Source organism: Dromaius novaehollandiae, chromosome 9 (assembly GCF_036370855.1).
Source record: "Dromaius novaehollandiae isolate bDroNov1 chromosome 9, bDroNov1.hap1, whole genome shotgun sequence".
Classification (NCBI taxonomy): Eukaryota; Metazoa; Chordata; class Aves; order Casuariiformes; family Dromaiidae; genus Dromaius; species Dromaius novaehollandiae.
In genome coordinates this window covers 25,186,191-25,211,451 of record NC_088106.1, presented here as the reverse complement: position 1 = coordinate 25,211,451, position 25,261 = coordinate 25,186,191, and the positions used below count along the sequence as shown (strand labels likewise).

General features: G+C 48.6%; 1 protein-coding gene and 2 long non-coding RNA genes across 6 annotated transcripts; 1 reads left to right on the top strand and 2 right to left on the bottom strand.

Annotated features, from left to right (window-relative positions):
- Positions 1-2,907: 2,907 nt before the first annotated feature.
- LOC135329223 (uncharacterized) lies at positions 2,908-8,862 on the bottom strand. Its single transcript, XR_010390593.1, has 3 exons — positions 8,736-8,862; positions 8,317-8,475; positions 2,908-2,988 (listed from the first exon to the last, which is right to left on the bottom strand). It is a non-coding gene; the product is annotated as an uncharacterized LOC135329223 (long non-coding RNA).
- Positions 8,863-11,839: 2,977 nt separating this feature from the next.
- On the bottom strand, positions 11,840-20,137 carry LOC112988903 (uncharacterized). Its single transcript, XR_010390520.1, has 5 exons — positions 19,955-20,137; positions 19,187-19,291; positions 16,440-16,474; positions 13,572-13,709; positions 11,840-12,982 (listed from the first exon to the last, which is right to left on the bottom strand). It is a non-coding gene; the product is annotated as an uncharacterized LOC112988903 (long non-coding RNA).
- Positions 20,138-23,145: 3,008 nt separating this feature from the next.
- On the top strand, positions 23,146-25,029 carry LOC112988880 (transcription cofactor HES-6-like). Of its 4 annotated transcripts, none has more exons than XM_064516951.1 (4): positions 23,147-23,346; positions 23,424-23,510; positions 23,627-23,702; positions 23,811-25,029. In XM_064516951.1, exons 1-4 carry the CDS (start codon positions 23,266-23,268, stop codon positions 24,254-24,256), a joined length of 690 nt encoding a protein of 229 aa, XP_064373021.1. In that variant the 5' UTR covers positions 23,147-23,265; the 3' UTR covers positions 24,257-25,029. The 4 variants fall into 4 exon arrangements, with proteins under 4 accessions (XP_064373019.1, XP_064373021.1, XP_064373022.1 ...); XM_064516952.1 differs by having other exon boundaries at positions 23,621-23,702; positions 23,899-25,029; XM_064516950.1 differs by having other exon boundaries at positions 23,621-23,702.
- Positions 25,030-25,261: the final 232 nt, after the last annotated feature.

Sequence of the window (25,261 nt, the reverse complement as noted above, 5' to 3'; positions counted from 1 at the left end):
CGTTATGGGGATCCAAACGTCATCATCATTTAGGAATAATGGATTTAGTTTGACTGCAACAAACACGCATAATTCTCCTGAATTTGGCCCAGTAACACATTGAATATTGGCCTAGGGAGTGAACACCCTCAGTCTTCATATCACTGGAGACTGCAGCAACTCAACAGGGAGATGTGGTATATCGGCTGCCAATCAATTAATACGCATCCAGCAGCTCTCACCTACACTTACCAGTTTTGCTGGTATAGCTGTACTGGCAAAACTCCCCGCTATAGCAAAATCAAAGAGTGGAATCAACAGATCAGACAAGCAAAATCAGCTTCATTTACACAGCACTTTTATGCTGGTATAACTGGTACAGATTTTGCAGCGAGGCTGTATAATTAAACTAGAACAAACAAACAAACCTTCGCCACCATCAGTCTGTGCTGACCAAGCTTCATAGTGCGAGTCTGTTTTATCCAGTGTCCTCTGCAAACCACATACAAAGGAGTACTTCAACTGACAGTGAAAAGCTCACATCTCTGGAGTGAAATGCAGAACCAATTTAACACAGATGATGCTTTGGCTGAGGTAAGAAAATCCAAGACTACCGTAGGCAGCTGGAAACGTGGGAAGACGACAGAGGAACAAGGAGAGTTCTTTGCATGAGGTTTTGGTCACCTTATTCTGGGCCTGATATATTTGGCCTCTAGACTGGATACACACTGAGTTATTGGACGTATGCAGGTATGGCTGTTTGGTGTCTAGCAGCCAAGCTAGAGAGGAATTTCCTCTGTTTGCCCCATTGCTTGTAATACTTGTTAAGATGCAGGAGCATGAAAATTGAGTTAGATGAGACCAAGAGCCCTCCTAACACAGTATTCCATCTGTGATGGGCGTAGGAAAGTGGAAGAGAGAGGAAGTATGGAGGGGCCTTCCACGGCATAATCCCCCACTCCCAGCAAAGCCCTCTGAGAGGAAGAAGGAAATGTCCCTACAAGCATAATCATTCCTCACAGCCTGCTTGGAATTGCCTGACTCTGTTCTGAGGGCAAAGCTCTCTTTTGAAAGGGACTAGATCTGGACCATCCCCTTCCAACACATCTAGACCTCTCTGCTACCAAGCAATGACTGGAGTTCAAGAATCAGAGCACCGAATACTGATTTTTCTGCCTAATTACAATCCCTATATATTAAAACCAGCATTAAGCAGGGCCAAACAATGAAGATTATGGAGACTTGAATTTCAGAGAGCTAATGTTTAGGTTCTTACTTTAAATCAAGTCAGATTTAAGGCAGTCAAAGGGTTACATTTGCCTCCAAAGACTACCGTGCTAGTCAGAATTTCCTGATGCTAAGCATCCTGACTTAACTCCCCATGGCCATGGCTGGCTGAGAGTTGAGGGGAGGAAGCTGGGATACCCAATCGCTTTAGTATATCAAATACCTAGGAGCTCAGTGCTCTTGTGTGGGAGCTACAAAGAACTACTTGCCCTTATCTCATTTTCAAAGTGACAGTGTTATCTTAATTTTGGCCCTCAGAGAGGCTACGTGACAGGACAGAACCGTTTCTCTCATATGGCCAGGAATGCTGCGTGCTCAACTTGAAAAACCAACCCACTGCCTCCTTTGTCACCAGGTAACTGGGGCCTTCCTCCAGGTTTGAGATCTCCTTCCAAACCAAAAGCCAGCTGTAAGTGTACAGCATGGCCATAGTGCCCACCACCTCAAAATCCTCTCTCCTCTCGGCAAGAGCACTGTGGTTTTGAGGGAAGGATGGCTGCTCCCCTTCTGCCAGCGTGCTGTGCAACACTTTGTCTGGACCAAAACTATTGCCCACAGAAATGGGGATTCAGGCACCAAAGCACTGGGGATTGCAGAACTTCAGCTCAACCTACCCCAAATCTGAACCCAGTGCTGGAGATCTGGCAGGTTGTATCAGCTGAGATTTGTAAACTACAAAGCACCCGAAGCAAGGCCCAAAGAAGTCCAGTGATTTATGGACTTACCATGCTGACGCAGCCCACTGGTTCTGCTCTTGCTGCCTCTATCTCCAAGTGGCCCCAGCAGTTTCTCAACGCTGTAGGAACAGCGGCAGCCCTTGTAGAAACAAAGGTAGGAAACTTTCTCCAGAAGAGGTCTGCCTCTAGGGAAGAGCCATCTCAGAGCGATGCAGCTGTAGTGCTGGTCTCTGCAGCAGTATTCCTCCAGAGGTGTCCCTCCACCTCTGGAAGCCTATCAGTGAGGAGACCTGATGTGGTTAGGGCCTGTATTTTGTTTCCATATTCTCCATTCTCTCCAGAGAAGGTTCCCTGATCAGCTCCACTAAGAGGGAGGAGATTGCTGAGCATAGACACGAGGCCTCTACCCAAATGCCCCTTGCAAGGGAGGAAGCTCTGGCTAGGGTAGCTGCTGGCATTAATAGAGCAGCCAGGGGATAAATTTTTCTTCGTACTTTCCTTCTCCTCCTGCTGCCTTGCCAAAGTTTTCACAATTAATCTTATGAGCTTCCCCAAGGGAGAAAAGATTAAGGAGCGAGTAAGAAAATGAGAGGTATATGGAGTCTGGGTGCAGAGTGGGAGTCAGCTCATACTCCCACCTGCCCTTGGAGGTTCTGCTTTGATACCTGCAGCTTGCAGGAACTCCTATTTTGACTCCCAGGGACCATTTTCTCCAGTGATTTCATCACACCTTGTGCCCCAACATTTTATCCTCCTTCACAGACCATGCCCCCACAGAGAAACATATCTTGTCTGTTTAGGGACTCCAAGGTCTTCTCAGCTCAAATCAGCAGTGGCTGTTCTTAGGATTCATTTCAGAGTTGAGTCTGGACACTTCATCTATCCTTCTCTTCCCCCAGTCCAGGGGAATTTGGTGTTCTGATCTGGTCCAGGGTGTGCACAACCCCTTTCACCACATCCATGATTCCCCAGGTGCCTACTACTCAAAGGGAACACTTACTTGCTTTTTAGGCAGAGTCTTCATTTGTGTTATACGAACACAGATCTGCAAAAGGAAATAAATTGTCTCTTAGAGAGAGATATATCACAGGCAGAAGAAGGAGAAACTTCCTGCTGTTCTCTTTAAAAGAGTTCCTCTAGCACATAAATTTGGCACAGCTGACCATATCTGCTTTGGGAGACTGATTCATTAATGTAGATACAACACATCTGGGAGAAAAAACAAACATGGAAATGTCTGCCATCAACTAAGATTTCCCTCTACAGGTCGTGCTCCACTTATAGACAACTCGCTCTGAGTAACCCCAGATCCCCATGCTGAAAATCCCAAAGAGGCATGTGGCATTTAGAAATTTCTAATGCAGTGAAAGCCTGCCAAGGTCTTAACCAAGGGCAGCCAAACTGGGATCTGTTATGGCAACTGGTCTGTGAAACCATACAGTACAACTACTGTGTGCCAGTTCCACGTGCCTATATTGATGGCTTACCAGGAATCCTTAGCACAGGCAGGGGTATATGTTGGGCTGGGTTTTTAACTCCTTCCTGGTAGCATTTGAAATCAGTGTGTGGTGAGGGGCTTATCTGTAGTGGTAACTGGTGGGAAATAACCTGGGGAGAAAGTGTCTCTGTGTGGTATGACAATCTAGATTTACAGGAATACAATACCCTCCAAAATACACAAGGGACTCACCCAGCTGGCACAGCTCTGGCAATCTACTGCAATTATACGTGACATTTGAGAGATGGGATGCCAGTTAACACCTGCCTTGTGTTTATAGTATACCATAGTACAGCAGCTGCTGTATGCCCCATGCATCAGAGACAGCTAGGAAGGTAAATATACTAAGTATGAGATAATCTGAAATTGCTAGGCAGCTGGGGCAAACACTTGATGCAATTGCTATGCTCTGAAAAGGAAGGGTACGCAAGCGGAGATATTAAGCAGTACCCAGTGCTGATAAGATTCCCTGCGAGGGAGTTACCAAGACATCAATGCTCGTATGTACCTTCCTCTCAGAAAGCTGCCTCTCTTCCTTTTTCCCTTCAAGTCAGTATGTTATTTGCAAAAGCCTCGTGAAACCCTGAAATCACACTTGAACAAACTCTAAGGAACAACCTCCAAGCCAAAAGCTAACAGCCTAGCTGGAAGCACTGATTGCGAGAGCAACTGATGCACCTAAAAGCTGAGCCAAGCCAAGGGAACTGTTGTGGGGTAGTGTAGGCTCGTGTGGTGCTGGGTGGTATTTCTTTAAAGAGCAGCAGTTCGGTGTCATGGGCTGGGTGGAAAGGCTTGGGTGCAGGTGCCATTCTGTGTTTCATGACCCAAAGAAAGGAGAAACACAGTAATTCACAGGAAAGAGAGCAGCTCTTCACCGTCTTTAGGGAGGACGTGCAGTCCTGCAGCACCATGCTGGACAGCTGGGCGCTGTCCTCAACTCTGGCACTGGTTTCCTCTGCGACACTGCTTGAGCCACTCCTTTTCCCTTTGCCTGTCTCCTGCATCTATCTGATTTAGACTGGAAATCAGCAGCAGCAGCAGACACAGCCAGTCTGAACAGGAAAGAGGGAGAGCTGCATGTGACAGTACAGCCCACGAGCCAGGACGGGGGCAAGGGGTGCGGAAGGGCAGCTCTCGTCCCCACCTCCCTCCCCAGGGCGCTCTCAGCTGGCTCCAGCACTGCCGCCCGGCTCAGGACAGCAGCCCAGCCTGGCTGGCACAGCACCTCAGCCTCACTCCTATGCTGACACGCATCAGGTGGCAAGTACTTTGCCCCGTTCTCCCTGAAACGGCAGGCAAGAGATTATCTCATAAAACACCAAACAAAAGATCACAGACTTTCCCCTGAGTATTTATAATTTGTGTTTGAATGATCAGTTTCTTTCCCCCTCCTCCTTCACACTCTGAATCAAGTGTAAAAGGTAATCACTCTAAACTCCAGACTCTTCCTAGGCTTCAAATGATCATGAGATTTGCTTTTACATGGCACAATTATACTTAAGAAAATGAGGAGCCATGAAAATAGAGAGAAAGGGACCAGCTCTGCTGTGAGTAGGCCAGATTTTGCCATGCAGGTTAAATTACAATGCACAGCACTTAGTCCTAAGATGAAGTCCTGTTAAATTTAGTGAAGCTAAACTCAGTGAAACACAAGATAAAAGAATATCCATGAGTACAACTGCCAAAATATGGCCCAGTGGAAGGAGTGACAAATGTCTCCTAGCTTTCCATGGGATCAGCAAATTTCAGTTTGGAGCTGATGCATGAAGATCTCAAGAGGATCAGCTGACTTCACTGTGTACCTAAGTGTAGTTTCAGAAGACAGATTTCACGAAGAAACAATGGGATAAACTAAAGAAAGAGGAGGGAAAAAGTCAACAAAATAGTTCTGTGACCACTGAAACCAGCAAACCTCTATGCATATGCACTGTGAGGGTGTGTAGATCCTCTGATATCTAAGATAGGTTGAGCTGCCACTGCAATGTATCCTGCAATGGGGACACAAGTAGGATTTCTTTCTTCCACCCAGCTGTCTGTTTTCACAAACCTCTAAGAGTTTAGTGTGTCAAAGACCTCTGCCTTTCTGTCAAATACAGTAGAAAGTGCTCCAACAGGCTCCAACCATTTGGGAGTGGAGAGAGCACAGAGTTGGAGAGGGGGTGCGTACACACATATATGCCGGGTGTGATTGCACTGGTCTCATTTCCTCAGGCAACCAGGCTGAAGAAGGGAAAGTAGGGGCTGAAAAGCACCCAAACCCATCTGCTCACTCTACATTCTAGACGTAGGAATGGCTGAGCCCCAACAGGAGTGTGGCACAGTGCCAAACGCTCCACTTCAAAGCCCTGTAAAGCAACCAGATTGTCTGTTGGCTTTTATTACACTGCTATTGCTTGCGTGGTGAATTCCAGACAGGGAATGTAATGATAGACAGGCTAGGATTGCCTTGCTAATAATAAAGTTCAGGTACAATACTTAGTCAATATAAGAACAAATCTCTTGCTTTTCAACCTGAAGTAGCTGCTCTGAATCACAAGAATTTGCACAACACAGATTCAAGGCATGAGGGTCAGCAGCATTTGCCATCCTTGGGGAGAAGGTGGATTTTTAGCACCAGTTTTAGAATCAGAGATGGTAAGAATCATAATAAACATGCTTATTCCTGTAAAAGGCTGGCTGGTCCATTGAAATCTTTGACTAGAGTGTTGTTTCTGAATACGGCAATTTGTGAAGCCTTGTCTTCCGGATCAAGCCCACCAACCCAGCCTGTCCCAAGACACTGCTCCTCCATCTCTTTCCCACAGGCTGCAAGGAAGGAAGGACAAGGGAAGAGGATACATAAAGAAACAGCATGGGCCATGTCTTAGGAATGAAAGACAGAGTTTTCTTGGAGAGGTACAGCAGCAATGTACTTCAGCAGGTAAAGCAACAGAAGAGCTGGATCATTCCCACAAATCCCAGGTGTGTGACTTTGAGGGAAGTAATGCCATTTCTCCACCTCACTTTTCCAAACTATGGAAGTATTTAGGCAACAGCATTTGTGACCCAAAGAACAAAAGTGTTATATATAAGCTAGGCATATTCAAGCGCAAGTAACTTTTGTTGTTGGATTAAAAAAGAATCAGCTCTTCCTGTGTCTTTCAAAAATAAAACTCAGCCAATCATCTCTAACTGAAATTAAAGGTCTATTTTCTTTGGCAACAGCTCTTACACATGTGCAAAGACCAACTGTGGCCCAAAGGTGTATAGTGTTCTATCAGTCCCTGTAGTGTTACACCACTAAAGCATATGGTGAAGGAGAGAATGGCATTCAAATACTACGAAGAGCCAAAATTTACTTCTTGCTGTACTAACAAGCAGGTGATAAGTGAGCAACTGTACAGCCTAAGCACGGGGGACTTCTGGCAGGCCTCGATTATACAGTGACCGGATGGGCCAACAGCCCCTGAGGTTTTCCAGGAGCAAAGGCAGGGCCTGGCATAGCAATCAAATGAGTCACTGGCTGACAGCACCACTCGGATTTGGCACTGCAGATCTTGGAAAGAAAGGCACTGCTAGTAAACAGGGAATGCCTGTTGAAACGGAGTCTGTACTAAAGCTCCCTCACTCAAAGCGATCAGGCAAATGGTACTGAACTTAACTGAGAGAGCCAGGTTTTTACAGGCTGCTGTGTATGGGGGAATGCCCTGGCTAACAGAAATACCCACACAACACAAGCAGCCCCTTAGAGATGTAGGGACAGCTCGGCATGACTGTCCAGCACTCTGGGTTTCAGAAGGGTTTGTTAATGTGGGGCTACACCATGCAGAAGTGACTCTGATGCTTCCAGCTCCAACTAATCCTGTACTGACACCTCTGTGCAGGACTGCACCCAAGCCCAAGGGGCTGCCAGACCTAAGCTGCTCTGTACAGAGCCAGATCAGTCATTCCACGTACAGCACACAGAGTCGGCAGCTTGAGTAACCAGTGGCAGAGACGTTAATAATCAGCTGTGCACATCTGGAGCAATGTACGGGGAGGACACTCAGATCTTTCCCTTCTTGAGACTGGCAGGAGCTAGGAATTGCTTGGATCTCTTAGGATACTATCCATCAAGACCAACACTACTGGCACTGACATATCCTCAGAGCAGCTGCAAATAGGCCCCTGTTCTGCTGGAGTGACAGGCTGAGGAAAGGAGCAGGGAACATGGGGAATGCCTGAAGGCAGATAGAAGTGAGTGTATGTTTCATCAGCTTAGCCAAAATAAATCAATAGGCAGTAAAATGGGAGGGTCCCCTCACAGAGCCATGCAGCAGACAGAAACCTGGGATGTGTAACAGGCAACTTTGCAGCTCTCTGTAAGATATGATCTGAATCAACCTGAAGCAGCCCCAGACAGATGCACCATCTGCTCAGAGCATTCCACAAGGACATCACGGTTGACAGTGTCAACACCAGCAGACAGATCAAGGAGCGTTAATACAGAACATACACCCGAGCCAGCCAGCAAGGGGAGATCATTGCAGCCGTTCAAAAGGACCGTCCCGGGACCATGCATCCTGCTTGAGCCAGACTGGAATTTATCAGTGACATTGTATACACAGAGGTGTGACTGCCATTGTAATGCAATGGCTCTCTTGGAACAGGGAAAGGAATGGCAGGATGGACGTCAGACAGCAGCTGACAAATCAGCCAACAAAAGAGACGGCTGCTTTGAGACAGAAGACGAGACATCCAGTTTTAGTGCTCTGACAAAACAATCCAGCAGTAAGGAAGCCCTGAGAGAGGATATGGTTTCACAAGCGTCATTGGAACGCTTGCAAGCAAAGGATCACACAATCATATTGTTAAGAGTAGCAAGGCATTCGCATCATACTTCTTAAGTTCACCTACTTGGTGTGATCTCCAGAGGGGTCCCGTAAGAGGCAGGATGTGGCTACTAGAAGCAAAGACTGGTCCAACATCTCTCATCCTGGGTGTAGTCTGGCCTTACAATCTGTTTTGTATCTCTGCAAGAGGCAAGCAATCTTTTTCTTTTTCTCTTGTCATCTCCTGCAACAACAGATAAAATTTTTGAGAGCCTGTGGGCAGAGAATACAAACCTGCCCATTTCTGGGCCCTTTGGGGCACACAAAGCCAGCCAGCATGCTGGAGCACTGACTACATCAAACGAGGCCATCCAGTAGGCCAGCACTGCATGCCGCTCTAAGCCTCACCTCCCTGCACACTGCAGCAAGCACAGGTTTAGACTAGCAGTCCTTTAGAAAACACCCCGCACAGCGTTTAGCCCTCGCGTCTCTAGAGCATGTAACCTGGAAGAGATCACTCCTCTCCTCGTTGTCTCCCCAACACCTCATGGACGTGGCAGCATGCATGACTCCCTTCCAGACACCCTCGCTTCCTTTCGGCTCTCCTGCCACCATCATGTCTTAGGTGTCTCAGGACCTGCAAACAAAAGAGAGAAGCACACGCCTACTCTTCACATTCCCAGCAAGCAGGGAGGGAAAACTAAAATAGACCAGTTCTTGTTCTCTCCTGCACCTCAGCTCCTCAGTATGTTTCATACACCAACTTAACTGTCTGTACATCACGCTTTGGCAAAGGGGGGGAGCAAAGGGAGTCATGTTACAAACCCAGCTTTCTTCCTTTAGGATTTTGAAGAGGAACAGGCATTAATGGGGATTTTGAAGAGGGACAGACGTTAATGGGAGAGGAGGAGAACTACCCCCTTGTCTTTGTGGGAAGGTTCTGCTGGCAACAGCATTGGTAATACTGGAAGTGGGCAGCTCCGGACTCTGGCTGAACATGTTTCTGCTATCTTACAAGTGAGATGACTCAGTGCAAGTCAAACAAACAAACAAACAAACAAACCCTGGAGGCCAACCAAAGGCTAATTAGAGCTGTACAGCATTTGCCAGAAAAAAACCCCTACTGAGATATTGCTTATCCTGGCAAAGGGAGTTGTCTGTCTGTCCAGATGAATCATGTGCCAGAACAGTTCATGAGCAGCTGTGGGGCAGGACGGCTCTCTTGGGGTTACCCACTGCCCTGCCTCCCCAGGACGACCTCAGCAGAGCCCTGCAGGCAGAGGTGCCATTTCTTTTTACTCCCAGAAGATAGGGCTACACCATGAGAACTCATTTAGGCTCGAGCAATACAATTCACTAGAAGACAAGCCTCTTCTAGCAACCTGGATTTTAAAAGAGAAATGTGAAAATTTTACAGGCCTTCCTGGAAAAGTTGGAGTGTCACCAGCCGTTTGCAGTACAGCCAGAGGACATTTCATCAGCTCTGCGCCGCTGAGTACACATCCGTTCAGTATGGCTCGGACGCACAAAATCTTCACACTTGGCTTGTTCAGTTGATCTCGTTCATATCTGAAAACAAGGCAGGCCTGAGAACTAAGTATATTTACTGTGTTTGAGGTTCATTTTAAAAGCTCAGTTCCAATTTAATGAATTCCAGTTCATTAAAATTGAACAACTTGGCAAAGAGTCTATAAAGCAAAGACTATATTTCAAGGCATTTAAAGAAAGGAAGATGGTTAAAGCAATTAAGTTGACAGGAAAATGCTGAGCTTAGTTATGACCTGCGTAATGGTGACATATTTGTGATGATTAGGTTTAAGGTCTGCTTGTGTTTACGGGCCAGATAAAAGGCCAAAGGTGAGACTAACATGCTGGCTTCCTTGGGCTCTTTTTTCATCTCCTCCCCTAAGGAAATAATCCCACTGCAAGCCTCAGTCTCTTCCTCAGCCTCTTGTTCCTCCTCCAGTAACTTTTGGAACCATTGGCCAAACCCCAGCTAAATTTAACAAAAGACTAGGGAAGAAAAAAATAACAAGGAAATGAAGTTCCTCTAAATTTTGTGAATATGGACATCTGGGCTGAGGTGAGAGATCCTGCAACAGGAATTCACCTTTTCCTGGGCAGCAGAGGAAGAGTGTATGGGTGTGAAGGAGAGAGGATCAGCTAGACAACACAAAGTTGTAGGAAATCAAGCTTCATCACTCCCAGAAAAGCTTGCCAGATGGCAGGTCTGGAAGGATACTTGTATTGCACAAGTGCTAAAGAGGCAGCTCGCTACTGCTCCTGGCCTCCCACGCACGGTGCTGCACACACAGGACAAAAGGCATTCTGCTTCTGCAGCTCACTTCGCCTTGCTTCTGCTGCAAAATCAGGAGTGGGTTCAAACGAAATGCCAGCCACCTCTGGCTATACAAACAGCTCCCTCCCCTCACTCCTGTATTCTGGTCAGGGGGCAGAAGTGACTTCTTTCCACATCTACTCTTCTATTCCTCCCCACTCCCCAAACCCGTTTTCTTCATACTGAGATCATACTGCCCTAGTAAGCTGGAGCAAACAGCTTCCATCCAGTCCCAGGATTCTGCATCAAACACAAATCTCCGTATATTTAGGGCTAGAACCTCTCCTTGAAAACTGACAACACAGTGACAACCTTACCAGCATGAACAGGGTCACCAAAATGTTGTCCATAAGGAACCTGTAGAGTTCTCTAGTTCAATCCTCCTTGAAGGAGGGCCTTTTCCAAGAGTGTATCAGGTTGACTGCAGTTTTGTCAAACTGAGAATCAAAATCCACCAAGGATGGAGATTCTTTCATCTCTCTGGGTGACATGTTCCAGGCCTGCATCACTCTCGAGTGAAAATATCTGATCTGAATCTTCCAAGCCGCAATGTGTGGCTACTGCCCCTTGTTTTATCATCTGCCACTAATGGGAACAGTCTGGCTTCACTAACTTTGTGACTGTTCTTCTAGCAGCTGTATGATGCTACTAGATCCCCCTCGACCTCTTCTTGACCAAACTAAATAAGCCCACCTCCCTCAGCCTCTTCTTATAGCCCCAGGTCCTGACCACTGGTAGCTTCTTACTGGACCCGCTCCATGTTCTCATGATCCATCTTGACCCAAGCTCCCTGAACTTGACTCTCTGACACTTGCAGTTGACAAAAGTCCAGATTCCTGCCCATTAGCTGGCACTCAGCATTTCCAAAGCTCAGGGGCAGCCTGATGCTGCTTACACAGGTGACTTCTGTCTGGCAGGATATGGAAAAGGCATTGAAGTGAAATACTGGATAGTGTAAAGGGAGAAGAGAATTTGTAATAATTTGCAGAAATGAATAATATGATAACTGAGAATTGCCCCACCAACTAGCAGTGAGCTGCTCAAATGCATCCTTGCTAGATCCCAGGACTTCAGCCCTGCTCACACTGCCACATCAGGACACCAATCTGCTACAAGTACCAGAACTGATGTTTCTCCTGCTCTCCCCAGCTACTCGTGACACATCATGATGGGGCCCCTCTGGCCTTGGGGAGCCTCAGGTAGTGGGTCCATTTGGAAAAAGAACAGGAAACTCTAATTCAGTCCAGTAATTTTCCAGCTCACTTCCTGCTTCACATGCATTCTGTGCAAATATCTTTATTGATACAACAAAGAGAAACACGTCACTAGAGTAAATCAATCAAGTGCCCTCCCCATTCAGACCTAAATACAAACATCATAAAGCCTTTTCCTGACTGCATGACACAAAATGAATAGGCAGACCTTGGAGCTGAGACCTGAACCCCCAGTTCCCCTCTCTTAACCACTAGCCAAGAGGCCATTCTCCCTTGCTTGCTTTTCCTCTGGCCCCATGGATCTTCCACTTCTTTCCAGTCCATGAGGCAGTCCGAACAGGAGAGAAGGAGCTCGGAGAGCAGTGTGCAAGCCGGCTCTCCTCCAGGGATGGGAGAGGCAGATCTCCTTGGCCTGAAAGGAAAATTGAAAGCAAGTCTCCCACTCGACGCAGGACTGCACTCACTAGGAGACTATGACAGCAAAGGCAGCACCTATCCTGGCAGAAGCAGTCCTGCTCACAAGCGCTGTTAGTGCCCACCCCTACGAGACAGGTCTGGACCCAGGATGAAGGACCCAGGTGAAGCTTTACATCATCTCCAGGAATGGGGGGGTTTCAGATACACCCATACAAGGTCTCCTAGTGACAGTTTCCAGATAGCTCCTTGCTAAGCATGTGGATTTCTTATACCTGCCCTCCAAGAGATTTAACGCTCTTTCAGACACTGTATTTAGATGGTAGAGGTTTAAGTGCCTTCCTGGAGCTATCCCTCAACTTGTCTCTTCTAGATAAACCCATAAGAAATAAAAGAATATGTAAAACCAAAAGAGTCATAATAATAAAGGGACTTTTCCTGGTAGAGAAAACCCTGGAAAACAGGAAGGGTTTTTGGAGAGTGGCTGTGTGTCAGCCCAGCTGCACGAGAGACGCTGAAGGCAACAGCACATGCTGGCTCTCTCAGTACCTGCTAAACACAACCCACACGGCAGCTGAAAGGAACTCATGACAGTTTCTTCTGCCTGTCCGTTGGATTACGTTTGTCACCGGAGGAGGTTCACTGAAAAATACCACATGCTTCTGGCAGTATAGAGAATATTAAGGAATGTGCAAGTAGCAAGCTGACTGAGGAAAAGCAGCAGAAGAGCATGACTAGTACCTCCACGCTTCCTTCTGCCTGACCCAGCTCCAGAGAGTGCCAAGCTGTCCAGGAGAGATGGGAGGAAGAAGTGTGAGAAACCGCCGGAGTGGCAGGTGGACCGGCAAGTCTACTTCCCGCTCAGACAGAAGGGCCTTCATCTTGTGGAGTCTGTGCCAGCCCAAAGGGCCTCCCTTCTTGCTCCGTAAGGAACAACACCAGCATCTCGGAGGACTCCCTCCAGCAGGATGCAATGATCTATTGCATCCTGAAGCTGTTGATCCTCTGCCCCGCAGAAGCACATTCAGCTCTGTGCTGCCTTGGTTCAGCCTTGGCAGTTTGCCACGCAGTCACTGGTGCTCTTGCCCTGCAGGAGTCTTGCACTCCACCCACCATGCTGCAGGTCCCTGCAGTGCCCAGGGCTGACTGAGTTCTCCCTCTCTTGTGGAAATTAAGCCAAAGGCTCTTTCCAAGCACCTGCAGAAAGCAAGCTTAGCCCTACCTCCCCGATCTATGCTGTTTGAATTTCAAGCACTGACAGGTATGGACTTGCAGTTTTGCCCATGCTTTCCATGATGGAAGTCTCTAGAGGAACTGTTTACACTGACATCTAGGGTCAAGCCTGAGGGTTGACTCCATCTAGCTTAAGCCTACCTCAGAGCTTGCACCAAAGCCATCCACTCTGTCCTTTCTGATCCTCCAGATGAGCTCTTCAAGGAATCAGTCTTGTTTCTCCTCCTGGGCTTGTCTCTAATTACGGGTGTTAGAGACAGGAAGCGGGCGCCACAGCAACTGTAAGTCAAGACCAGCCAATTGTGAGTTTGGTGCTGGCCAACTGCTTGAGCTTGTATCTTGCAGTGAATGGTTTGATCCCAGGCACACAGCAAGGTGTGTGACTGACAAGTTGATTTCTTCTTGGATCTCGAAGTCTAGCAAAGCTGGGCCAGAACGCCTCCAAGAGCAAAGGTAAGGGAGGCATCAGAGTAGATGGCCAGCAGAACAGGAATTAGAGGTGTCTCTAAGGTCAAGTTTTACTGATTTCCCAGCTATGGCTGGGCTCATACTCCTGACAAACTTTGTGGTATACACCTGTGTCAACTTCTATTTGCCTGACTACATAGTTGACAATCACAAGTCGCTTCCTTCAAAGAGAGGAAACCCACCACTGATACTCCCATAATTCCCTGTTCCCACCTTTCAGATCTTCTATATATACCTCCTCCATCTCCTAGAAGCCAGTAGCATTTTATAGATCCCCTGCAGCAAGTGCCAGCTTCTGCCCCTTCTCCAGCACACATCTCTCGTGACAAAAATGAGCATAGGAAATCAACAGCTGCAATCCCAGAATTCTCGCTTCCCAACTTACTGCTTTTTGAAGTCCTTGTTACTCACCAAATACTTAACCAGGCACAAGCAGCTCTTAAAGTGCCTAATCTTCTACCTTCCATCGCACTATTTTGATTCATAAACAGTTTAGGTGGTACAGTAGTCACAGGAGCTTGCTGGGATCTAGACAGCTCAGCAGCTCTGGGGACCAGCCACCCCTGCTCTCATTCAGCACTGATAGACACACCACACCTCCGAAAGGGGTGGGAGGGAAGGAAACCGAGAAGAGCAACTCAGTGTACCAAGCTGCTGCGTTTTCAGTTTATGCTTCAATTTTCAGAGCTGCCCTGTAATTACAGTTTTAGGTTGTATATCACCGGGATTTTTATTTGACACAGCAACATGCATTTGCCTTTAGTGGATCTAGTTCTACTGCTCTATTCTGAAGTCTCTGCTTGTACGTATGTGCGAATTTGGCACTTGCTTAGTCCATTAATTGCAAGGACACAGAAACCATGGCTGTGCTAAGACATTTTTGCTGGAGTTTGGAGAACATCAAGTAATCCCTACAAGCCATTAAAACAGCTTCCCCCCAACCTAGCCATTTCAGAATCCAATTAAGGTGGATCCTGAATTCACCAAGTAAATGAACCCTTTCCTAACATGAGCCATAAAACAAGGCATGCTGCAAAGCAGAGCGCTGCCCTTACTTCAGAGCTTAGAAAAAAATACAAATAAACCCCCAAACCAAAATAAGGTCTTTTTAATTTGTTAGAAAAATAAGATAGTAGCAAATGAATTGGCAACTGATTTCCCCTTTAAGTCACCCTGTGTAGCACAAATATGAGCCTGCATGATATCTGTGACTTCCCGTGATTCCATTGCTCTTTCCTGAGCTCTTTTGCATATGCGATTTGTTTTGTCATGTGAACTGGCTACAACGTTCTGCGCCTACTGACAGAGAAACACTTGGCTATTTCTCCACAGATTGGCAGGGTTTACCAGACTTTAACCATAAGAAAGGCATTTGGTATTCTACTGATTTGGGGGAAGCAGCACCTCCACTTCAACCCTCCAAAGGTCTCTTCTATCACCACCCCATGCGTGCCGAGAAGTAAGTCGAACTACTGCACAGGCCCACGCTATCAAAAGTCAGCACAGAAAGCAGCTGGAGGACATTTTGCATTCTCCTGCAAATACCTATCTCCCACCTCTAAAAATATGAGGAGAAAAGACTGCCCAAGCAGAGGAACGTAAGTTCTCCTCCGCAGTTCATAATCCTGCAGCATGTTTGTGAGCCCCAGGAACCCATCAGTCCTTCCAGGACGGCAGAGCCAGGCAGGAAACATTCACTGGCTCTTCCAGGAGAGAACATGTATACCCACATGCTCAAATTCCCACCCTGTTTCTCACACCCACAAGCAGGCCAAACAACATTTAATGTAGAATTACAAACAGCATGGCCACAGGTCCAAGGACTGGCTTGCCAACTCCAGATTGGTTTGTCAGTTGAAACAGAAGCAGCCAGTTTCCAGCTAGCAACAGCTTCCTTCTGTAGCTGATGGGGTTCAGCTGTGCATTGTCCCTATCAGAAAGCTGTTAACAAGCCCTCACGTAGCTTATGTTTCTCTGTGCTGAAGTTCCAGAAGTATTCTCTTTCCAAGCACTCAGAAATGCTATGATCCTCCTACACTACACTAGCTTCTCCAGAAACAAGGACAAACACATAGGGACAGGACAGAAATGACAGCACTCATCACCTCTTTCAAATCAGTTCTCTAAGCTTCCTTCATGCTATCTCATCCCAGTGCCTTCTGGCACCTCTCTAATTTACAGCTGCTTACCAAAAACTGACAGGAGGAGCTTCTGCAGTGGGTTCAGGGACTCAACCACCAAGTGAAATCAGCTAAGCAGTATGCCAAGTAAATGAGCTCTGCAAACAGCAAGGCTAAAATCCATACTAGCCTTCGAGTAGTTAAAAAGACGTCCCATTCCATAATGCATGATAGACCAAGTCCCCGGAAGGGTTCTTTGCCATATCTTTACACAGAAGTCTGGACTATAATCTAATATCTCCTAAGAGAAACAATCAACACAGAGTGGGAGCATGGCACTTTTAAGGCAAGATACTGAGGATGAGAGAGGGTATTTATTCTGTTTTGGATTTGCTCACTAGAAGCCAAACCTCACAAATACCTAATACTGTGGCTGCCCAGGCTGTCCATTGATACCTGCAAAAAACAAATTGGCACAATGAGGTATTGCTTACAACAGGATCAAAACCAGTATTTATACAACCCATGAACTATCAAAACTGGTGTCAGTGCTCTCAGGTGAAGGGTATTGGGCTCAGTCTGTAAAATATTTCTCATTTTGATTTAGAGAAGGCCAGTGTTTACCAAAACTGACAGTAAAATATACAATGTCATTCCTAAAAAGGGCTTAACAAATGTGCCCTTGAGAGTACAGTTTTTTCCCACTTACAGATATGTAATTTGTAAAGTGAATACAAACCTGCAAGGGACTACGAATAAAGGCATTTTCTAGAGCATTTCACAAAACACACCAGAGCAAAGTTCAGAGCCTGATTATGGACATGTTAACCTGATAAAAATAAAACCTGTGTCCTGTCAACAAACATGTAGTGTCACTGACAGAAGTACAGACTGGGAGTAATCCTGGAACTGCGTGTCAGAAAAAATGCGTTCTGAGGGACACACATTTAAAAAAAGCTTTCAGCCTTAGTTAGGATTGTGCTTAACAGCTTCCACACCATCTCTGAAGAAAACGTATATTAAAAAGGATACGTGGAAGTCATTTAGGAACCAATAAAAAAATCTTAAAGAGGAGGACCAGTGATGTAAACATCACTGTTTACAAGGATAGGACAAATCCTATGATCAAATGAACCCCATAATTAGGACAACTTTCAACCCCCCCCCCCCCAAAAAAAAAAAATATTAGTTAAATCAAATGCAAGAGCCTTCCCTGGCAATACTACAACACTGCTCCCTGGAACACCACCAGCAGAGGGTTTTTGTTTTTTTTTTTAAACTCAGACTGAAAAATCTCTTTACTTACTTTAGACAGTTCACTTCTCTGAAATAACTTTCACAAATACAATGTGACCAAACAAATGATCTCTCTAACCTCACAAGTTATGGGACCCTGCCATAGTCACTGGCAATGGGCTGCAGTCTAAATGGTACAGTTGAATGATATATGAGTTTAGACATATCTCTACTGAGGCCCAACAAATTGGTGGGAAAGAATGTCAATATAATAAAAGTGTCTGCTAAAATATTTCAAGCTAGACTTTGATCTGTATTTAGACTATCAAATATCTGAAGAGAGCCAATAAAAGTGAGCTGCCACCAGCAAACTGGTGATGAATGCTGAAGGAGAACACTGAAATGGAAAGTACCTTATTAGAAACAGACTCCAGTCCCAGTGGACTTCCAGATACAATCAGGGTAGAGCCAAGGCAAAATAGTGATTAACTTTGGGTCTTGGGAATGGTTACTATTGGATGAAACAAAGTTGTGCCTATTTGTGGGCAGGAAAGGGCCAAGGACAGCACCACCACAAAAAACAGCTCGTAGGCATGGGAAGCCACTACCCCAGAGGAGGCAGACTCCAGAATATGTGCTCTTTCTCCCAGTCCCACCAGAGCCCCCTGGCACACGGTGCCCAGTTCCCACCCAGCACTCTCCAGATGAGTGAGAGAGGCTCTCTTGCCCTCGGTACTTGCTCAGCACAGTCCCCACACATTTGCTATATTTGAGTATCAGTCACCACAGGTACCTTTGAAATTGCAGAAACCGGGGCACATCCTCACGTCAAAGGGGAACCCAAGCCCTCACAGGGGGTGAATGCCCCTTTGGGATTTTCTGTGAGCGGACATGAGACCCTTTTGAATGTTAACATTATTGCTGGCATGGACTGTCCTTCTGTGCCCCAGCTGACAAACACAAGCGTTGCTGCCAACAGTCTGCTGATAAACAAAAGGTTGGGAAAAGCCTTATGGCTTTTGAAAGGGGCAGCAGAATCCCAGGGCTCAAGGCAGCAAATGCACTTTGGAGTAACAGACACAAGTTCAAGAGCAGCTTGGTGAAGAGTGATATTTAAACAGATTTTCCTCTTAGGGTTAAACATCTGTGCTTGTAACAGCAGAGAAATCGATAGCACCAAAGGGAACCACGATGAGTGTGGTGAGGAATGCTGCAAACTTCCCTCTACAGCCTTCCCCATTCACTTCACTTACCGCCTGCAGCTCTCAGCTATTCCAGCTCCAGGCCAGTTCCTCTGTACCTTGGTTCTGTGAGCTGGACTAATTTTCACATGAGACAAGGCAGGAGGCTAACTAGAACACACTGTTTCATTTGTGAAGGGACCATGGGGAGAGAAGATAGCTCTTTGCTTGATCTGCCACCTAAGCAGTTTGTATTTGTTAGCGTAAACATAAACTGGATGACAGCAAACTGATGCCTAAGGAGCAATTCACCCATTAACCTAACAGTTTACACCCACCATCATTTATATGCACCATTAATATTCATAAGTATGACATGTATCTCTAACAGGAACTTTTGCCTCCAAAGACAACAGGATGCTATAGGATCTGTGAAAGAAAACACTCAGGCATTTCCAGTGGATCCTGTCCACGCACATCATGTCTTTATACTGTGCTCTAATTGTATTATTCACGGAAAGTCTGGACTACGTGCTGAAAGTTTGGATAGTGCCAGTCTCAGGCCCAAGAACCTAGGTGGCAACACACTTGTCAATATTACAAGAAGTCCTAAAACACTTCAGAGGTGCATTATTTCTCTGTGGATGTTCCTCTAGGAGATAGAGACCATTTAAATGGAACCAATACTGCAAAAAGTGAGACATGGAGTTGTGTGGCAGAAACCCCCACCTCATGAGCAGTTACCACTTACCTACACCTCCAAAACACGTGGCAGGCAGCCGAGGCTGCAGGGTTGTCTTCCACAGTAGGTGTCTTAGCCTCTGCTGCCACAGGGCCATTAGTGACAACGTATGATCTACAAAGAACCAAACCCAGTTATATTGCTATACATGCAGACTCATAGGAAAACACATGCAGCAAAGCCTGATCCCGTTATCTCAGCTAAAGCTTTGCTGCTCCCCAGCTAAAATACAATTATATCATGTGTGGGAGCTGCAGTCTCCAGCAGGGCAGCGTTCCCTACCTTAGGGAAGGTTTAATGCTCCACAGGGGAGAGAGCAGTGCACACACACCTCACCATCAGTAGACAGCAGTATTGGTTTAAGCCTGTAAAGAACTATATGGATAAGTAGACAGGGTTTACCAAAATCTCCTTTGGGAGCCACCATGCCTGGGTAAGCAATGAGCTATTAGAAAAGGTATGTAAGGAGCATTTTTTTACTAGATTGCAGTTGACATTTACATTAAAATGCATGAGGTTATCACAAATTGTTCCACCTGATGTGATGGAGCTTGTTTAAAGTGGCACAAAAATGTCACATTACAGCTGTGGGCTAGAGCAGATAGCCTGCAGTGACTTCTTCCTCAGGTCAAGTAGTGCCCTGATATTTATGGCCCATACATTTTTAATGTACAGCACAAATGTCTGCAGCATTGGTAACTCATTTGACATGCAGCTTTTCAAAGAAAATGCGGAAAGACACGCTCCAGCACAAGAGCTAACAATGTGTAAAATTACCTTGCCACCAGTTCCAGCCAAGTCAGAAAAGAAGCAGAACTTTACAGCCATGTCCGACTCTCTCTGGCCATCCTTAGCCAAGCTTTGCTTGTGAACCACCAGCTTCAATGGACTGTGGGCTAAGCCCTAAAATGAAGGAGACGTGAAACAAATTTCACTCTTTTATTTCTCCTGCCTTCTTTCCAGACTGAATTTACGCCCTCACAAGGGTGCAATGTGTCTGGTGTAAATCAGCAGAATTTACACTAGATTAAACACAGTGTTTGAGTGTCTCTTATTACATACATTAGGAAAAACCATGTGTTCTTGGAAGGGAAAACCTGCTTACAGACTCTTCTGGGGTTCATCGTTTACCACATGATTATGTACATTTGATACATTGCTATACATTTTTTTAAAAGTGTAGTTGTACATATGTATTTTTATGTGTGTATATATACATATAAAAAAAGGTGTCTGCTGGCATTACACAGCTAATTTTGGTTCAGAACAAAGACGGCTCCCTCAGAATTGTAACATCCATTACTTGGCTGTAGTTTGCATCCCTACGACTGTCTTTTTTTTCTCCCATTAGGCCAACTATGAATAGCTGAGGCACAAAACGCAGTCGCAGGTGTCTCTACTTGTTTAAAGATAAAAATGTTATGTACCTGACCCGAACAACATTTGTGCTTAGTCTGCATTAATCGTATCAAGAAAAGATCAGCTAGTTTCAACTACATGTTACATGGTGCATTGAGTTCATCAGAACCGGAGGGAGAGATTTAATCGTGCATTCACAGGTACCATCCAATTTTGTTTCTATCTAATGCAGTGAGATGTGTCACCTACAGAGCAAACTCTTTGCCAAAATCCAGACATCATTGCTTTAAGATACAAGGAAAAGGAAAGAAAAAAAGTATCTTTCTGAAAATGAAATCTGTTGTCAGCTGTAATACAGAAAGCTGCACGGTCTGAGCTCAGGCCTGCAGCCAGGACGTCCCACGGTCCAGGTCTCTCTCTGACGCTCTCCTCTGCTGCGGGCAGGTGAGCGCGGCGCTGAGCACCTCTACCCCAGCTCCCTCGTTTATCACACAAGTATTAGCATATCCCGAGCCTGGGTGTTTATGCAGCACTTTGAAGATGAAAAGCAGCATTAAGTCATGGTGGAGCTGACTAGGAGCTCGCCGGGTCTTTCTCAGAGCGAATTACCCAGCAAATCACGTGGGACTATCAGACACCAACCTACAGACGCAGATCAATAAGAGGTAAAGCACACGCATCTGTAACCAGGAATGCATACCGCCGCACCGGGGAAAGGGAAACGCTTACGGGAGCCACCAAGAACAGCAAGCAGCGCCTGGGCACACAGCTCGGAAACGTGCCGGGGGAGCCCAACGGCACCGCTTGCAACGGCGCCTTTCCCTACGGGCCCAGGTGCTGCCGGGCACCCGGCGCTTTCCCCGCCACGCTTGCGTGGACAGTGCGCACAGCTCACGCCGGACCCCTCGGCGGGGGGGGGGGGGGGGGCAGCAGGGAAACCCCCCACCAACAAAACGCCCAGCGGCACCGCGCTGGGCTGCTCAAGGGGAGACAAGCGCCAGCAGCCCCGAGCAGAGGGAGCAAAGTTATGCCGAACACGTACAAAGAGGCAGGCATGTGCGGAGGGCCCGTGCGGCTCCACGCCTGTCTGCGACGCCGATGCGGGCAGGGATGCGTCTCTCGTTTCCTCGGGCAGCAAAAATATGACATACGTTACCGAGGAGAATAAAAAGAGGGAAACAAAGGAGCAAGAGCGAACACCTGTCGCTCTCCTTGGGGACGAGCCCTAATGCTTTTATTTGATTCAGTCTGTTGGGGGAACTGCAGCTGCCAACTGTCATCAGCATCAAGTTACGCACAAAGCCAGGCTGCCCCGGCCTCTCGCTCCGCTCGGCAGCGAGGCAAAGGGCCGGGGAGGGCTGTGGAGCGCAGAGCGGCGGACGGGGGAGATGATTTCCCCTCGGCGCCGGGCGCCAGCTCCTGTGCTGTCCCCAACGGGTGCAACCCCCGTCCAGCTCCGAAACGTTCCCCCCAACGGGGGGGTGGTTAAGTTAGCTCGTTTTAGCTGATCATGGAAGAATTGTTCTGGTATTCAAAGTACTGCTGTTACAAAATCTAAAATTAGTGCATCTTCTTAAGCAAACACTCAAATCCCATTGAGTCATGGGGCGGCCCAACTTTAAAAACTCGAGCAGTTTTGATTAAGCAAAGACTGAAGGACTGGACTTATCTTTTGCTTCGAACACTCAGACGCCAGCAGTTTCCCGCTGGCATACGAATCGCCGTTTTCACACCCAGATTGCTGTGTGATAGCTGCTCCCCTTCCCGTGCCTCCAACGGCGGGCGTGCTGCTGAACGCTGCGGGGACAGCCACGACGTGCCGCGCTCCCCAGCAACACCCGCGGGGATGGCTGCGCGCCACTAAGAGACCGGGAAACACCACACACATTTCTCAGGGTTTGAACGTTTGATTTTTTTTTTTTTTTTCCTGGAAGGTGACCGATCTGCGCGAGTGCTTTCGAGGACAGGGCAGGCACTGCCGCCGCCGCGGGGAGCCGGGCCGCATCTCTCCCCCGAGGCACCTGCGCTCTCCCCTTCTCCGCGCTGCTGCCAAAACCCTCAAAAAAACCCTGAAAATGGGCCAATCACCCACGGCAGCTCTGCCGCAAAGCCCACCTGCCCCTACGGGGAGGTCACCACCGTGGCACTTCTAAGCGCCCTGCGCTTAAACATTCCTGCTTTCACAAATAAAGCACCCGAAATAATTTTCAAACAATTGGGGGGAAAAAAATCCCTATTTTATCGTTTTTTACGCCCGCGTGCGCCACCCATTTCGGGCGCACTGCCACCGGCGCTGCCGCGGGGGCCCAGAGCCAGGCCCCAAACCGCCGCTCGCCCCCCTCCCCGCGGCGCCCAACGGACGGAGGGCGGCAGCCCCCGGGACGGCTCGGTCCCCGCCGCCGCCGCCGCCATGTCGCCGCGCGGGGCGAACAATGCCCGCGGGCGGCCGCAGCACCACCGCCTCGCCGAGCCCGCTGCGCCCCGCCCCCGCCGCGCGCACAGACAAAGCGCCCGCCGCCCATTGGCCCGTTCACCCGACGCTCCGGCTTCGCCCCGCGCGGCGCGGCCAATGGGCTCATTGACATGCAAATCAGAAGCTATATGTAGGGCGGGCGCGCAGGGCGGGGGCGGGGAAGCGGCACCGCCGGGCGAGCAGCGGCGCTCGGCTCGGCTCGGCTCGGCTCGGCTCGGCTCGGCTCGGCTCGGCTCGGCTCGGCTCGGCTCGGGCCATGGCTCCGTCCTTCCGGCCCGGCAAGGGCCGCTCGCCGCGGGAGGACGACGACTTCTTCGAGGCCAAGGGGGACAGGAAGGTGAGCGGGGCGGCGCCGCGGCGCGCCGGGCCGGGCGGGCGCGGCCGGTGCCCTGACGCGGCTGTTGGTTCCCGCAGACCAGGAAGCCGCTGGTGGAGAAGAAGCGGCGGGCGCGGATTAACGAGAGCCTGCAGGAGCTGCGGCTGCTGCTGGCCGACAGCGAGGTGAGCGCGGCGGGCGGGCGGGCGGGCGGCGGGGCCGCGCCGGTTCGCACCGGCTCGGGCCGGCTGGAGGCGGCGCGGCGCGCGCTGACGGCGGGGCCGCGCGGCGGCAGTTCCAGGCCAAGCTGGAGAACGCGGAGGTGCTGGAGCTGACGGTGCGGCGCGTGCAGGCCGTGCTGGAGGGCCGCTCGCGGGGTGAGTGCCGGCGGCGGGGCGGGCCGCGGCGGCGCGGGGGCCCGGCGCGGCGGCCCGCCCCTCACGGCGCTCCCCTCTGTGTCTCCCCCGGGGCCGCGGGCGCCGCAGAGGGCGGGCGGCTGCACCGCGAGGCCAGCGAGCGCTTCGCCGCCGGCTACATCCAGTGCATGCACGAGGTGCACACCTTCGTCTCCAGCTGCCCCGGCATCGACGCCACCACGGCCGCCGAGCTGCTCAACCACCTGCTGGAGTCCATGCCCCTCAACGAGGGCGCCTTCCAGGACCTCATCGCGGACGCTTTGGCCGAGCCCTCGCTGGGGCCGGGCTCGGGGCCCTGGCCCGGCGGCGAGGCGCTGGCCCCGCCGGCCGAGGCCGCCCTGGGCCTGGCGCTGCCCGCCTCGGCGCTCTCGCCCTCCTCCGGCGAGGAGACCTGCTCCGACTCGGAGGAGACGGAGGCTGAGCCCGGCCAGACCGCGGCGGACGGGCTGGACGCTTCCCGGACGCGCGGCATGCCTTCCCCTAGCTTTTCCAAATCCATGTGGCGACCCTGGTAACGGCGGAGCGGAGGGGAATCAACGCAGACCTACCTAGCCGAGAGAGGGCCCGGGCACCGCGCTCTCCTGCGGCCGTCGAGCGGCGCGGGGGACCGCGGGCAGCGCACGAGCGCGCGTCGGGCATCGCTGTGCTTCAGGACTGCAGCAGTGGCACTCCTACGCTGTCACACCCTGACAGGCTAATAGCTAAACGTGTTAACATTTCATCTGCGTGTGTGTGTGCGTGTGTGTGTGTATGTGTGCGCAGCATTTTGTAACTTGGGGGTTATTTTTATGAGAGTTTGGGGAGGGGCTGGGGGGGAGGACGGGTTGTTCTTTAGTAGCAAAGCTCTTTTGGTGGATGCACAGCAGTTATTTCATAACCCTCTTGCTTTCTCTTGGCCCTTATAAATGGCCTGAATATCACTACCTTCTTCTCTGAAGAAAAAGCCCTCGTGCATTTTAAGTCCTGACAGTTAACTCCATGAGAGGTATGCATGCACAGTTTTAAGTGTTCTAGTGATAGCAAAGATCCCTGAAAGGGGTTGGTGTGGTTAGCATCTTTATTCAATAGTGGTCTAGAGTCTCACCTTCAGTGAAGGAAGAGACAACTAGAAACCTGTTGAAATTAGATGAACATTTAAAATATTGGTGGCAGGGTGCCTTTTAGAAATGAGTGTCTTTATGCACATTTTGCTTTTAGCACAGCTGAGTTTATTGTGACTTTATGTATATTTGGGTGTCAAATGTTTTTATTTTTAATCTTTAATAAAAAATATTGAATTCACAAGTGATTGCATGTATTTTGGAGTGTGATATACTTCTCATCTTAGAATTTACACTTCCCTAGTGTTAGCTGATAACAAAAGTATGTAGGTGTTGTGGAAACAATGCTGGTAATTAAGCACTTAATTCTTGTACTAAGCATTGTTAGCTCAAGTATTGGAATTCAAATGTTGCTTTTGTTTAGTACTGGAAGATACTTAGGTTATTGCAGTGAGCAACCTACTGCTGTGGTAGGGTTGG

What these genes read in the sequence shown, in the direction of transcription:
- LOC112988880 (XM_064516949.1), top strand. Translation starts at nt 23,266, where the DNA reads ATGGCTCCGTCCTTCCGGCCCGGCAAGGGCCGCTCGCCGCGGGAGGAC. An exon ending in AGGCCAAGGGGGACAGGAAG is followed by an intron (nt 23,347 to 23,423) that starts GTGAGCGGGGCG and finishes TGGTTCCCGCAG; the next exon opens with ACCAGGAAGCCGCTGGTGGA. An exon ending in TGCTGCTGGCCGACAGCGAG is followed by an intron (nt 23,511 to 23,620) that starts GTGAGCGCGGCG and finishes GCGCGGCGGCAG; the next exon opens with TTCCAGGCCAAGCTGGAGAA.